This window comes from Nanorana parkeri, unplaced genomic scaffold, assembly GCF_000935625.1.
Source record: "Nanorana parkeri isolate BGI_ZX_2015 unplaced genomic scaffold, ASM93562v1 scaffold1054, whole genome shotgun sequence".
NCBI classification, from domain to species: Eukaryota; Metazoa; Chordata; class Amphibia; order Anura; family Dicroglossidae; genus Nanorana; species Nanorana parkeri.
In genome coordinates this window covers 32,083-47,015 of record NW_017307322.1, presented here as the reverse complement: position 1 = coordinate 47,015, position 14,933 = coordinate 32,083, and the positions used below count along the sequence as shown (strand labels likewise).

General features: G+C 43.3%; 1 protein-coding gene across 1 annotated transcript in view; it reads left to right on the top strand.

The window, feature by feature from the left end:
- The window catches only part of ALKBH8 (alkB homolog 8, tRNA methyltransferase), a 33,313-nt gene extending 21,330 nt beyond the window's left edge, over positions 1–11,983 (top strand). The window contains exons 8-11 of the mRNA XM_018567479.1: positions 750–901; positions 2,484–2,743; positions 8,514–8,663; positions 11,329–11,983. Coding sequence (XP_018422981.1) covers positions 750–901; positions 2,484–2,743; positions 8,514–8,663; positions 11,329–11,793 — 1,027 coding nt within the window. The 3' untranslated portion in view covers positions 11,794–11,983. The remainder of the gene's footprint in view (positions 1–749; positions 902–2,483; positions 2,744–8,513; positions 8,664–11,328) is intronic.
- Positions 11,984–14,933: the final 2,950 nt, after the last annotated feature.

Below are 14,933 nucleotides of genomic sequence, written 5' to 3'. Positions count from 1 at the left end.
GGGCAGGGCCGGATTTCCCACAAGGCCAACTAAGGCCAGGCCTTGGGGCAGCAGGGAGTAGAGGGGCAGCAGGGGTGTAGAATTCCTATCTCCCGACACCTGGGACATGTAGTTCCGGGCACCAGGCCGGTAGTTTTCTACATTTAACCCTGCTTTGGGCAAGCAGGGATAAATGTACAGATGTCGCCGAGATCACTTGTATGCAGCCTGCATATAGGGGTGCACATTGAGGAACCTGGCCTTGGGGCAGCAGAGAGAGTAAATTTGGCCCTGCATGTGTGTTTATGTGCATGGACACGACCTGTTTTATTTTTAACACAGTAGAGATATAGGATATTATAGGTTCCATCTAAAGATTTATGTAGAGTTCTGAGGGTGAATAGAGCTTTTTTGATGTAACCATGGTGATTGCTCTCTTACATGACAGTACGGTGAAGCAGCCATAGAAAATGCCCTTTTTTTAATATACCGGCATGCATCACAATGCATCCCTCGTTGTAAAGTATAGGGTCTGCTGAAGAGAAAACAGCTCATAGACTGACCAGTTTATTAGTTCTTTATGGATGCTTACACTTCATTTATTTTTCAATAGCAAAACCGTTTTTCTTTTTCTCCCCCCCCTCATGTAATGGCTGTGGAGAGGACAGTTTCAAAAGCTGCATATTGACTTTGACACTCCATGGTGACTGCTAAGGCCATTACCTCCTCATCTCTGCTCGACGCCATGTAATTATTTCCTTTCATTCCAGCATCACTCCTAGAAAGTTTGATGTGATTCAAGTGTCAGAAGGGCAGAAAGTTGGGACTGTCAGCGGGAACACAGAGGAGTTAACGTTAAACAAGAGGGGGACAAGGACATCCTTCACATTCAGGAAAATCAAACACAGTCCCTGTAAATGTGGTACGTCTCTTACAGATGTTCTTGTTTTTTTTAACAATATATAAGCAGAATCTGAAAGCACTCTAGTTGGTAAGTGTTCACATTATTACATGAGGTATTTGTTTTAGATTTTGGAACTCCTGGCGCTACATACCCGTCAATCACTGGCTTCAGTCTCTCTCATCAATTACAGAGGAGAGATGTGGAGAGACATTGCACGAGGCTTTTGAAGTGCATCTAAAGGCTCCTGTGTGCCAGTCTAAATAAATTACTATGTGATGCACAAGCCTGCTAAAGTAAAAAAAACACAGCAACTATTGAAACAATAAACACATTAGACAAGAACAGGCAATTCACAATATAGCATTAAGAGTGCAGGGGTAATGTTCTGAGCGTAAGAGTCAGTAGTATGAAATGTACGAACTATATACATAGTGTATATAGTACAGGGGTCAGGAGTGCCTAACACACAGAGTGCAGGGGTCAGGAATGTATAACACACAGAGTGCAGGGGTCAGGAGTGTATAACACACAGCGTGCAAGGCTCCTCATCCCAGGCTCTCAGGATCACAGTGGGAGGGTTTCAGCAACAGAGGCAGTGCTGTCAATCCAAAACGCAGTGGGCAGGATTTGGAGTGCCTAGCTGCTGATTGACAAGCTACAGACTTGTGACTCAGCAGTGACAATACTGATAACCACACCCCCTCCAACACGTTTCTCATTCCACTGTAGTGAAAACAGGCACAGCTTACATGAGAGTGGTAACTCTGCACTGAATTTAGGAGCAGTGCAGCAGAGTTGTCACCTCATCACAAGAAGCGGCATTAGTTGGACACTAATAGTATCTCTAGGTGTTTGTGGGACTTTACGGGGAACTCCTAGCAGTACATCCCTGTTGACTGCTATGGGGCCCTCTTCTAGCCCCGGAGACAGAGATAGACGAGTCCTATTGAAGTCAGTGGGGATGTACTGCACAGGCATAGCAAGCAGAGGAAGAATTTTACTGCAGAATGTAAGCAAACAATGCAGGCTGGACTCTTCAGACGTTAGTATGCATCTGTGCAGGGGGAGGGTAGGATCGGTTAGGTGGGCTTAAAGGGGCCAGAAGGGAAAGTGCACTTCATCCTTTAGGTCAGTATATGTTTTGGCATCACTAGCTTTAACTGTATAATAGTTCTCCATCAGAATATTATTTCAGTCGAAAAAGATGTGTGATTGTTCAAGAGCCACCTTTGTATATGTGTACGGCTTTTGACGCCCCATTTTTTTTTTTTGCTCCTGCATAATATTATGGGCAATAGGCACCCATTTAACCACCCGTGTCTGTCTCTGGATCTAGTAGTCTCAGGCCAACCGATCTGCAGGTGTGTACAGAGCGTAAAATACACCATGCCAGTGTTTATAGATATTTTTGGGTGGTCCTTTGGTGGAAGCACTAAAGTTCTAAATGTTCCTACTGTCCTTTGCATGTCAAAAATTCAAACTATGGACATACGTATGAGGGGAGAATGTGGGTGGGAATGGAGCAGAAAAGCTGGTTTAGAAACCGTTTGTATAGAACATCTTTGTAAATGTACATTTATGTATTTCTGTGCACATGCAGCCTTCCCATCAGTCTGTGACAGTCGGCAAGAGCAGAAAGAGGGCTCCCCGCCTGTGGTCGGAGACTTGGGAGCAGCATCCCTGGAAAAGGAATATGTCCACAAGGTGTATGAGGACATTGCTGGCCATTTCAGTAGCACCAGACACACTCCATGGCCTAGAGTGGTGGACTTTCTTAGGTCTTTGCCTGTGGGTTCGCTCTTGGCTGATGTGGGCTGTGGCAATGGGAAATATCTTGGTGTCAACAAGGATTTGTATACGGTAAGTTTAGCATGTATATATTGCGTTAAACCAGTCCTTTCTATTTCCAGTGTTATAGAAACTGCTGTTAAAGTGGACCTTTACCCACTTTTACCAAAAATCACATCAGCGTGCAGCTCTGCATGCTGATTTGAAATCATCTTACATTCATTAGTTAAGCAAACATGTTTTTCATTTACATACAAATAGAGTTCATGCACTTCCTGGTCCAGTTCTGGCACAAATGATGTAATGTGCCCAAGCATTGCATCCTGGGAAGGTTACATCAGCAGAGCATTGCTGGGAAATCTCATCTGTAATCTCAGGAGATCTCAGGGAAAGGCATTTTCCTCCCTGGAGATGATGTGAATGGTCACATGTCCTAGTCACATGTGCCAGAGTTCCAGGAAGTAAAGGGAGATCTAGTAACCTGACCTTGGCCATGGCCACTGTCAGAAGACTGGGGAGGAAAAAAGAAAAGAAATAACGTATGCAAAGAATACAAGGCCGGCAATTATCTAGAAGTATGTGTTTGTAGATTGTCATTACTAAACATTTCTAAAGATGTGTTTGTTGTATTTTAAAGATATGGGTAAAGGTTCGCTTTAAATATGACCTCTTGCTTATAAACAACTGACTGGTTCCATCATCAATAAACAAATAACTCTACCCTAGTCTGGCCCTCAAACCCAGGTATTCCCATTTTGCCTCTTGCATAGAGAAGGTAAAGCAAGGCTGTACGCCTAGATTTGTTTGGGCCAATGTCCCATTGAAGTCTCAGATGTTGGGCAGATTTGGTAATCAGTGATTTTTGATGGTGCAGATCTATATTTTACACACTGTACAGGGTAGGAAATGTAATTCCCTATACATGTGTACATGCCTCCTGCTTATAGACTTAATGAACCAGAATATTTGGAGTCAATGAAGGTGCAAAATTGGTTTTCCCTTCAGCTTATCTCGTGTAGAGGTGTTGTCACACTTTGTAATTTTAATTAATTGCATATATCTTGCTTTCAATGTGTTATTGAGACAGAAAAAGGAGGAACTGATCTCATTAAAAAAAAACCTGTTCCATTCTTGTGTGCCGAATAAAGTTAGGTTTGGCCTCTTTACCTAAACTCAAAAGCAAAAATATAAATGACCAATCCTTAGATGCAGTGGCTGCATTCGTTTTATTGCCCCCCCCCCCCCCCCCCCTTCTCCCACCTCGGTCCCTCCTGAACAGGTTGTTTTCTCTGCACTCCTTTTCTTTCCCCCCCCCCCCCTCTCCTTTATGTTCTCCTGGTGATCCGGCCAGTAAGTTTGTTGTTTTTCAACTTTGTTTAGCAGACCAAGCTGTCAAGCAAAAGAGACAGATAGCATGTTAGATTAAAAACTAGAATTAAACAAAATTTGGAAAGACAATCTGCAAATTTCTGATGCCTGTATGGAATGTTCCAACTGGATTTTTCATGCGAATGTTTGTGTAAAAATCTACCCGTGTATTCCCTACTTAACTCCACCCTCTCCACAAGCTGACAATGCTGCTGTCAAAGGATGGCTCCATTGCTACTTGTTGTTTTTTTTCAAAAAGAACTCCAGGCAGTTAAAAAAAAGAAAAAAACCTTGTAGTGGGGCTACCCCGACACTGCTGGGTTACATTTTGGTCTAGGGTCTAACATAAAAAAAATATATTAGGAAAAATAGGATGTTTCCACAATGGGGTGTGCAAGTACCCAGAGGGAGAAACGAAAAAGGGGCTTTTGAGAAATAATTCCAGGACCTCAAAAATAAAATCTTAGAAATACATTTATTGCAAAAATCGTTTTTTATACATTTAAAAATAAACGGAAAAAAACCACAGTAGGTAAAAAACATATGTGGGTACATTCACCAGCTGGTGAAATTACCGTACAGTTCTGAGGTGTATGGTGCTTATTTTTCTCTCTCAGTTTTTCAAAGTTGTATATATGCTCCTGTATATTCCGTGTATCCCGACATGTTTCGCCCAGGGGCTTCTTCAGGAGAAAAAAGGGAATAGAGGAAGATATATATCCTAAAGTAGGAATAGAGAAAACCACATGTAGTAAGACTGGAGAGCTGCACCCAATCTCATAGCGAGGTCATCATTTATATTCATCATTATTATTCATCAATCTCAGTCATATTAGATATTATAAGGTGTAGAATAATATAAATTGCTTACGTGTAGATATCTTCGCGATTTATTAATCGAAGACACGAGGGTGTGATGAGAGAAAAACAGCTATTTCAGAATCAGATGGCGCTTGACTTTGGGTGCGAAACTTCCAGCACCTCTACACTTCACTTGCGATACATGTCTACTAATGTTATCCTCTGATAAAAAAAATATATACTTACCTGATCCTCAGTCCCACCAGGCTGCCATACCGGTCCCCTCAGCCTCTTCTCCTCTGCGCTCCAGCGGTCTAATGACCTGTAACATTATCACATCTATGCAGTCTATTAGATGTGAAGGTATTGAGGGACATTCCACAGCTGGATAGGGAGGGAGGTTAGCGGTCACAGCCACTGGACCGAGGATCAGGTGAGTATATATTTTTTTTATTTTAGACCCTGGACCAAAATGAGCACTTAACTCTTGGGAGTGCTGGGGTAGTCCCACTGCAAGGGTAATTTTTGAACTGCCTGGAGGGCTTTGTCAAACAATACAGGACATATTGTGAATGGAGGAGGAGAGGTGTCATGTTTCCACCCTTTCTCTCCTCCAATCACAGAATGCCTTGTATTCTTAAATAAAATAAAAAATGAGGCATTTTGTTAATGGGCAAGCAGAGTGGAGGGGTGGGTGATGCGACCGCCACACTTCACTGCTCGAGTCGCATCCCTCAGTGCCCGGATGCCCGGCATTCTTTGTAGGCGAAATGACAACCACTAACCCACAGTTAACCCCTTCCCGACCGATGATGGGATTATTCCGTCACAGTCTTTTAGTTCATTAACGACCAGTGAGGGAATAATCCCGTCATGCGGTACAATGAGCGCTGGTTCATGGAGGGACCAGTGCTCATTGAGTTACTGCTGTTGCTGGGTCCAGGGCGGACCCTCAACAGCAGAGTTAGGTGGTCACATTTCTGTGATCACAGAGATAAGTAATCGCTGTGATCACAGTGCTGTGACAGCCACTGACCTGGATTGCTGCACACTGTGTTGTGGAGCTGCAAGCCGGCTCGGTGTGATACAAACTTATACAAAGTATCTCTGAGGAGAATACTGTATTCTCAGAGATACTAAGAATCAAAGACCCTGGAAATAAAAAATAACCCCTTAGTGCCCCCTAGTTAAAAAAATAAATAAATGTAGTTGTTAAAACATTTTTAAAAAAGGAAAAAGTTTAATAAAACAAATCATATGAAAATATAGTGCCGACTTCACGAACTGCATAATAACACTGGATATCAGTATGTACTGCTTTAGATACTCGGAGATAGGTAGATGCACGACAAACTAAGACTCATAGTGGTGATGGAGGCATCTCCATCTTCACTGGAAATCGAGCCTACGAGATGGGACACGATGAGGCTGGGTGATATACCCACTTATTGTGTTACATTGTGGTTATGTATGTCATTGTATATTTGTGACTTTTTTCTTTATTTTAATTTCTATTTTTATCTTTTGCTGTCAGGGTCTCTGTTGGACCCCTTTTAGTCCCTTGAATGTCCCTGTGTAAATGTGACTATTTGTGAAACGAGAAAAATAAAGATTATACAAAAAAAAATATATAGTGCCGAGAGGCTGTTAAAGTTAGGAGACAAACATACCACATTCTAAAAGTGTTCCAAACTATAATTGTATATTACTCCTATTTTGTGACCTATAATTCCCCAAATAAACTGAAATCCCAGACATACGATATACCCTATAAACCAGGACAAATAAAATAATTTATTATGAATTACTTTCTGTTAGCTACTCTAATTATGTACACGTTATTATTGCCGAAACGTGAAACTCTTTTCAGCTTTTTTGCATATTTTTTTTATAGAAAAAAAATAAAATGTATATATGCAAATGTCACATCAAATCATCAAATTAAAGCCCATTTTGTTTTTTTGTTTTTAAACTATATAATATGTGTAGGTGCAATAAATGAGGAAGATGGAAATTATGGTTAAAGGGGAACTATGGGGTTAAGGCAAAAATGGCAAAATTGCTGCGGTCCCTGAGAAAGAAAACATTTTCTGAAGCTGTGTCACTAAGGGGTTAACAGCTCCCATAAGCTGTAATTGAGCCTCATAACTCCCCTTCATCTCTTTGCTTTATTTTGATGGATACAGAGCGCCAGCCTGAGCTGCAATGCATTTCATGCAATTTACATGCAAATGACAAACTAATACACTTTGTCCGCTTCAATTAGTTTACAATTCATTAACATTTTTGGTGTGTTCCGATCACTTTCAAGGTCATTTTTCTTTCCTCCGCTTGGATCACTTAATGAGAACATTTTCCACATCAGTGTTTTGTTAAATGTTCCGAGTTGTCTTCGTTTATTTGCTGTCTTCTCTCCCGTAAATAATCCTGAAGGGTTTCTGTCTAGATTCATAGCTGTATAAAAGGAAGAGTGCACCTTTGTGTATAGTTATCCTTCTCCAGATAGCACCTCCATGTATTCTTGTGAAATGCAGCACATTATTGCTCCCCAGTAATGGGAGGAACATGAGATCCTGCTGGCCGGATTGTATGGGGTCTGCTGTACTGACTACAAGAAATCCATTACAGTATGCAGACTCATTTGGGTTGATTTATTAGAGCATTAGAGGCTGTTCACTTTGCAAACTGGGAAGTAAATAAGGTGAATGCGGTGTAACTTTAAATACCCAGAGACGTATGCGAGGGAAATGAAAGAACTCCAGGCAAGTAAAAACTTACACTTGCAGTGGGGCAGTCAGTGCTCAACTCTCTCCCTCTCCACACTGGCTAGTGAATTTTCCTTGGTGTACTCATGTCTAAAGCAGGTCAATGGACCTGCATAAGACATGATTACTAGTGATGGGCTCGGGCGTGTTCGCAGCTCCGCGTGCCGAGCCCGCCAGGAAGATGACAGCGCCGCAGCACCAATCACAGGCACGGAGACATTTCCCGATCTCTGCAGCTGCGGACCGGGATAATGTCTCAGTTCCTGTGATTGGCGCTGTCAGCTTCCTGGCGGGCTAGGCACGTCGAGCTGCGAACACGCCCGAGCCCATCACTAGTGATTACGTGAGCAAGGGTAATTTTTTTTTATTTGTCTGTAAATTAAAGAAGTGCTCTGGGGAAAAAAACTGGCGCAGACAAATTTTGGAGCAGCTGTGCATGGCAACCAATCAGTTTCTATCTTTCATTTTCAAAGCTTAACTGAGCAAACTGAAGAGAGAAGCTGATTGGTTTCCCTGGGCAACTGCTCCAGATTTTGTCTGCTCCAGTTTTGTTAAATCCCCCCCATGATGTCCTCATTTATTTACAAAAGCGCTCTGTGATCAGCTGATCCTTGAGTGCTTCATTACCGGGACTGTAAAATGTCCCGGTAATGAAGAGGCATATACAAGATAGTCGCATCTTTATACCGCTTATGGACTAGAGCAATTGTTACATTTCTGTTTGGGCCTATTGATTCCACATTAAAGTACAGCTAAAGGCACAGATACTATGTAAATGTGAATTCTCCTCTATGATTAGTACATTGTCAGCATCTCTCAGGGGCCTTCTGTAAACATACATTATGGAGATACGTCCGTATTTGATATTTCTCCTCTTGCTAATCTTCGTGTTTCTCTCCCTTGCACAGATAGGTTGTGACCGCAGTCAAAATCTTGTAGACATTTGCGGAGAGAAGGAATATGAGGCATGTGTCTGTGATGCTCTGTCAGTTCCATTCAGACCTGGCTCATTTGATGCCTGTATCTCTATAGCAGTGATACACCATTTTGCCACTGAGGTAGGTAATCTCTGGAGCTCAAACGAGTCTGAGTTGGTGTGTGTTTTGATTCTTTTTAAACACTGGTCAAACCTAAAAGTGTTGTTGTGTCACGAGGGACAATAAAGTTGCTAAATAAAATTAGTTTATTATTATTATTATTACATAGGATTTATATAGCGCAGACAGTTTGCGCAGCGCTTTACAATATAAGGAAGGCATTACAATCACAATACAAATCAAGATGGTAAGGAGGGCCCTGCCTGTGAGCAAATAGAACCAATCAGGACTGAATCCTGAATTATATATATATACACTTGCATGTATGTATATAGCGCTGACAATTTACACATTGCACATTCACATCAGTCCCTCCCCTCAAGGAGCTTACAATCTAGGGCCCCCTATCTCACATGCATACACACCGGACCAATTTAGCGAGGAGCCAATTAACCTTCCAGCATGCAACTCCTTATAGAGAGTGTCCTGACTGGGATTTGAACCGGGGATCCCCAGTGCTGCACTGCACTACCCACTAAGCTACTGTGCTGCCCAAATATTCAATAAATTATTATACTTGTGCAGTCATACTTAAAGGAGAACTATGAGGAGTGATTTTCACTCAACCTCATAGTTCGAGCCGACCTGTGACAATGGAACTGTCACACGTCGGCTCAATAGATCGGGAAGTGAGAGAACGCATACAGTTGCTCGCTCACTTCTCGATCCTGTCCCTGCAGAGAGCCGTGACTGTCAATCACAGCTCCCTGTAGGGATTCCCCCCTTCCACGCTCCGATCCTCCAGCGCTGAGTGGAGGAACGAACGGGGGAGGGGGCGGGTACAGCTGGCTCTGCCTGTCAATCACGCAGCTGGGTGGATCTCTACAGTAATGTCGGGATCCGTCCCGGCTGCGGCGGTCTTAGTATACCGCGAGCTGTAGCTCGTGGTATACTGAGCTTTGGGTCACATGAGGACAATAGTTTATGTCTTGCCGTGACCCTGAGGAGAACTATGGGGACAAAACACTGACCCCGAAGTTCTCCTTTTAAGGTGGACCTTAAAATTCAAAATCTACCAATGTTTCCCTCTATTTATGATGATTAAAGGATAAGTTCACCTTTTGAAAAAATTATAATATATAATTAATAATATAACAAAAAATATGCTGTTGTTTCATTTTTGCATTCAAGCCCGGAAAGCATTGCAACTGTGATCACTTGATCAGGGCTGCAGAGCTCAGGCTACTGCACATTATCTCCCAGGCAGAGCTTGTACGGAGAGATGGAGGGAAGGCAGCTGGACTTCAAACTGGATTAAATCACCTCATACAGCGTCCAGCCGTCCGCTCCATGGTTAGATGCGGTAGAGCTGTCCTTATTCCCATCCAGCCGTCCTTCCCCATCTCTCCTAACTGAAACTCCGTCTCTCCGTACAAGCTCTGCCTGGGAGAGAATGTGCAGTAGCCTGAGCTCTGCAGCCCTGATCGGGTGATCACCATTGCAATGCTTTCCAGGCTTGAATGGAAAAATGAAAGAAATGCATTTTTTTTTTTATATCATCAAATATGCATTTCTTTAATTCCTGCAAAAGGTGAACATATCCTTTAATAACAACATAGACATGTCAGGTGCAAAATGCTGTCATTTTGATGTACTTACACTTGCAGAGCATTCACTTCCTGCTTTGAAGTGAAGCTGCGCAGGCACAGGAATTACTCTCGATGATGGCAGACAAAATCCAGGAAAGAGGAGCATTTGCCCTCTTCAAAATGGCCAACTTCCAAAAAAAGCATTTATAAAGGAAGAAGCAGCGTAGTAAATGTGTTCATGCTTATGCATGTGTGAATGTTTCCTTATAAATATTACTGCTTTAAGTGTCAGAGGTCACCTGAGCTCTGCTAGTTACTGACCTGCTAACTGCCTAATCTGAAAAAGTAACTGTTAGACCGATTCTGCTTTTGCCTTCACAACTCCATTAAACATGTTCTACTACACGAGATCTTGGGAACAAAGGTCTTGACCACAAATGGCTGTAACCTATATTCAAATGTATTAGCTTCCTGGGTCAGTTTTTAGAAGCCAAAATTAGAACAAAAACCAAAACCAATCACAATTGTACACATAGCATTTTACGACTTGCAGAAAACAGCTATATATGGTAAGAAACAAACCCCCCATCTCCTCCATGGGAGAATTGCTTCTGTAAGAAATGAACATTCCTGTCCTGAACACCATGGACAAAAGACCGGTTCTTTAGAAAGGACATACATCCTGTTGGAATAGATAGTCCAATATATACATAAATGTTAAAGAATAACTCTAACAGTAACAAATCCTCATAGTTAAGAGGCCTGTAAATACCTACAAGGCTTTCTTATTTATGCAGTATATACATACGGAGCTGTGAGGTGATCTGTCATGTCAGGCTGTTTTGGAGGCAGCCTGCATGCAGTCAGGCAATAGGAATCCGCACCTTTCCTCCAGAAGGAAGGACGGTGTCGGCACCAATTCAGAGATGATTTGAGGATCTACAGCCGGGTGATACACAAATAAGATACATTGTTGTTAATAGTTAAGGTACTTGAATGTATTTTTAAGATGTAACTCCTGAGCTTAGTGTCACTTTACGATCACTATATTTGAAAATAAGATGCTATCAAGTGTTTTTTTAATCTCCTATATTTAGGAAAGACGATTGGCAGCTATACAAGAACTAACCGGTCTCCTTAGAAAAGGGGGGCAGGCGTTGATCTATGTGTGGGCGATGGAACAGGAATACAACAAGAAAAAATCAAAGTACCTGAAAGAAAGCAAGAGTTCTAACGACCAACTACCGCTGAGTGGCAAAGCCGCCGCCGACGTGAATCAGGACTTCAATAGCAAATTACCTGTTCACAGTAACAGAACAACCTTCGACTCTCAGGACCTTTTAGTGCCATGGCATCTCAAGCCAAAATGTCAATCGAAGAAGTGCGAAGCCTCAGCCTCTACGGGGGAAGAGCAGCTGGTGCTCAGCTCGGTGTATCATCGATACTACCACGTGTTTCGGGAAGGGGAGCTGGAGGCACTGTGCAGAAAAGTGCAGGATGTTACAGTCCAGCACACGTACCACGATCAGGGGAACTGGTGTGTGATCCTGGAGAAGCTGTGAAACCTCAGAAGACTATCACCCAGGGCTGGCCAGATGTTCACTCATTACACATCACATCCTTGAGGGGTTTCTCTGTTCCAAGCGTTCGGGGCGAAGTCTGACTCGTTTAAATGTTTGATTAACTTTATGAATATTTTAAAATGATAATTTAATAAAGAAAGAGAAAGTATTTGGATGGCTATGATCACTGGGGACTGGAGGTCCAATGTGTGTCAGTGTGTGCACACTAGGTGGCATCCTTTCTCTAGGAATGACTTCCACATACTAATGCAAGGTGAAGACCTGTTATTTGGAGGTCTGATAAGGAGAATAGCATTTGGCACTAATACAAACATCTGAGAATATATATCATTTAGATACATGGCATTGCATTGTGCTGTAATCCACATAAAAAAAACACCAAAATACTTGCGTAGCAAAATGTTTCCAATAGTTGTATAATTGGACCTTGCTTGGCCAATAGAAAATGTGTTTTCAGTCAGGCATGCCGTGTCTGATATACTTGCAGTGACATATGGCTGCCAGGGCTGCAACTAACCATTATTTTCATAATCCATTAGTTGGCCGATTTATTTTTTTCGATAAATCAAATAATAAAAAAAGAATGAAATACCATCTTTAATTTAAAATAAAATACACAAATGGAGTGTCACAAAAAGAAAGTTCACTTCAGAATAAAACTGCATGCAGGTGGTCGCACTGCGGGTGGGAGGAGTGTTTGCATGCATTCATAGGTGGGAGGGACTTTACTTTTTTTTTTACTGTATTGCTATGACATTGTGGGGCTCAAAAGCTCCATATGTGATAGCACATTGGAGATGACAGGTTCTCTTTAAGGTGACATTTGGGGTCTATGAGTGGAAGTGGGGGGCGGCTGAGCTGAATCAACTAATCGAAAATCAACTAATAGATAATGAGAGATTCTCATTATCAATTATTATTGATTATTTGTTGCAGCCCTAATGGTTGCTATTGTATAGGGGACATAAATGCTCTTTGTGCCTAAGCAGTACTTTACACTATGTACCTTTTGCCTGGAAATCCTGAAGGGCTGGTTCACACCACAAACAGTGCGTTCCAGAGCGGTCAGGCTCTGGAACGCACTGTATCGCACTCCGGCCGGCTCCCTGCATTCAGGGGCGGGAGGGGCCGTGGCGGTACATTGAAGTCAATGGCACTGGAGCCTATCCCCCGGCTGAGGTGCGATCGCCCGCACCCGAACGCATGACACATAAGTGCCTGTGTTCCGGTCAAGTGCGATCTGTAAAAACGCTGCAAGCACTATTCTTGCAGATCAAATTGGACACAGGTCGGTTCGTAGATCGGGAAGTGAGCGAACACATACCGGCGTTCGCTCACCTCTCGATCCTGTCACGGCTCTCTGCCGTGACAGGGGAGCGGCTGGATTCCCCCCGCTCCGATCCGCCAGCGCTGACTGGCGGAACGGACAGGGGAGGGGGCGGGTACAGCTGGCTCTGCCTCTAGGTAGGCAGGGCAGAGTCAGCTGTCAGTCACGCAGCTGGGTAGATCCAGGCATAATTGTCGGGATCCGCTTCAGCTGCGGCGTCTCAGTATACCGCGAGCTATAGCTTGCGGTATACTGAGCCTAGGGTGACGGGAGGACGCTAGTTTGTGTCCTCCCGTTACACTTAGGAGAACTATGGGGAAAAGACTTAACCCCATAGTTCTCCTTTTAATTGAAGGTTTTTGTGTCCGGAGTTCAGCTTTGCAGCCATGCATGTTAGCTCAGCTTAGATTCTGGGTTGGTTTGGACGTGCCTTCAGCAAGCTCAATTTGGTTTGTTGATTGAATGCAGTCCCTGGTCACATGATTTTGTGCTGAGTGAGCTCAGAGATAGCGTGCATGAAGCCCTAGGCACACTGGTCAACAGTTTCAAAGAACCATTGAGAACCTGAGATGACTGGCAACTGTGTGAAAGAGGTGAGTTAGAGGAGATGAATGCTAGAATACAGTCTTCCTCAACCTGAGCGCCGCCAAATGATTGTACAACGTCATGCCTTTCCATGCTGCAGGTGGGCTTTTCATGTGAAGAGGTCTCCTTATGTGTAAGGGGGCTCTGATGTGAAGATGGTACTTTGATGTTAAGGGGGATATCTGTGAAGAGGGCTCCTGATTTGAAAGAAGGGGATGCTGGTGTGAGGGGGGGGGGACTCATGTGAAAGAGGGGTCCTGATATGAAAGAAGGTGGTGCTGGTGTGAGGGGGGGACTCATGTGAAAGGGGGGCTCAGATGTAAAGAGGGCTCCTGATATGAAAGAAGGGGGTGCTGATGTGAATGGGGGCTCCTAGCATGAGAGAAGGGTCTCTAATGTGAAAGGGAGGACTTTAATGTGAAAGGTGGGCTCAGATGTAAAGAGGGCTCCTGATATGAAACAAGGGGGCGTTGATGTGAATGGGGGCTCCTAGCATGAGAGGGAGGGACTCTAATGTGAAAAGTGGGGGCTTCTGATATAAAGGGGGCCCTAATGTGAAAGGGGGACTCTGATGTGAAGGGGGGCTCCTGAATTGAAAGGGAGACTCTGATGTGAAAGGGAGACTCTGATGTGAACGGGTCTTCTTATGTGAAAGGGAGACTCTGATGTGAACGGGTCTTCTTATGTGAAAGGGAGACTCTGATGTAAAGACGGGACTTTGATGTTAAGGGGGACATCTGTGAAGAGGGCTCCTGATTCAAAAGAAGGGGGTACTGAATGTGAGGCGGGGACTCTAATGTGAAAGGTGGGCTCCTGATATGAAAGAAGGGGGCGCTGATGTGAATGGGGGGACGCTGATGTGAAAGGGGGGCTCCTGATTTGAAATGTATGTAATGAAATTACATTTCTGATGTGAAGGGGCAAGCCCATTATATTTTGTGTTTTTGCATGGGGTCCACCTTTAAAATCCATACCAGACCGCTATCTGGGATAAGGGTCTGGGTTTTGGAGGGGCCACACATCGTTTTGTTTTACATTTAGACTGGAGTGCCTTGAGATTTTGCATACTTTTAAAGGGTACTGCAACTGGAAATAGGTTGAGAAATGCTTCTAGAATAAAACAGTCTTACATCAAGTAGGTTGTGTTCCTTTATTCCAGCACTTGTGTACGTTGTATACGTTCCGCCCTAATCTCTCTATTGTAAGA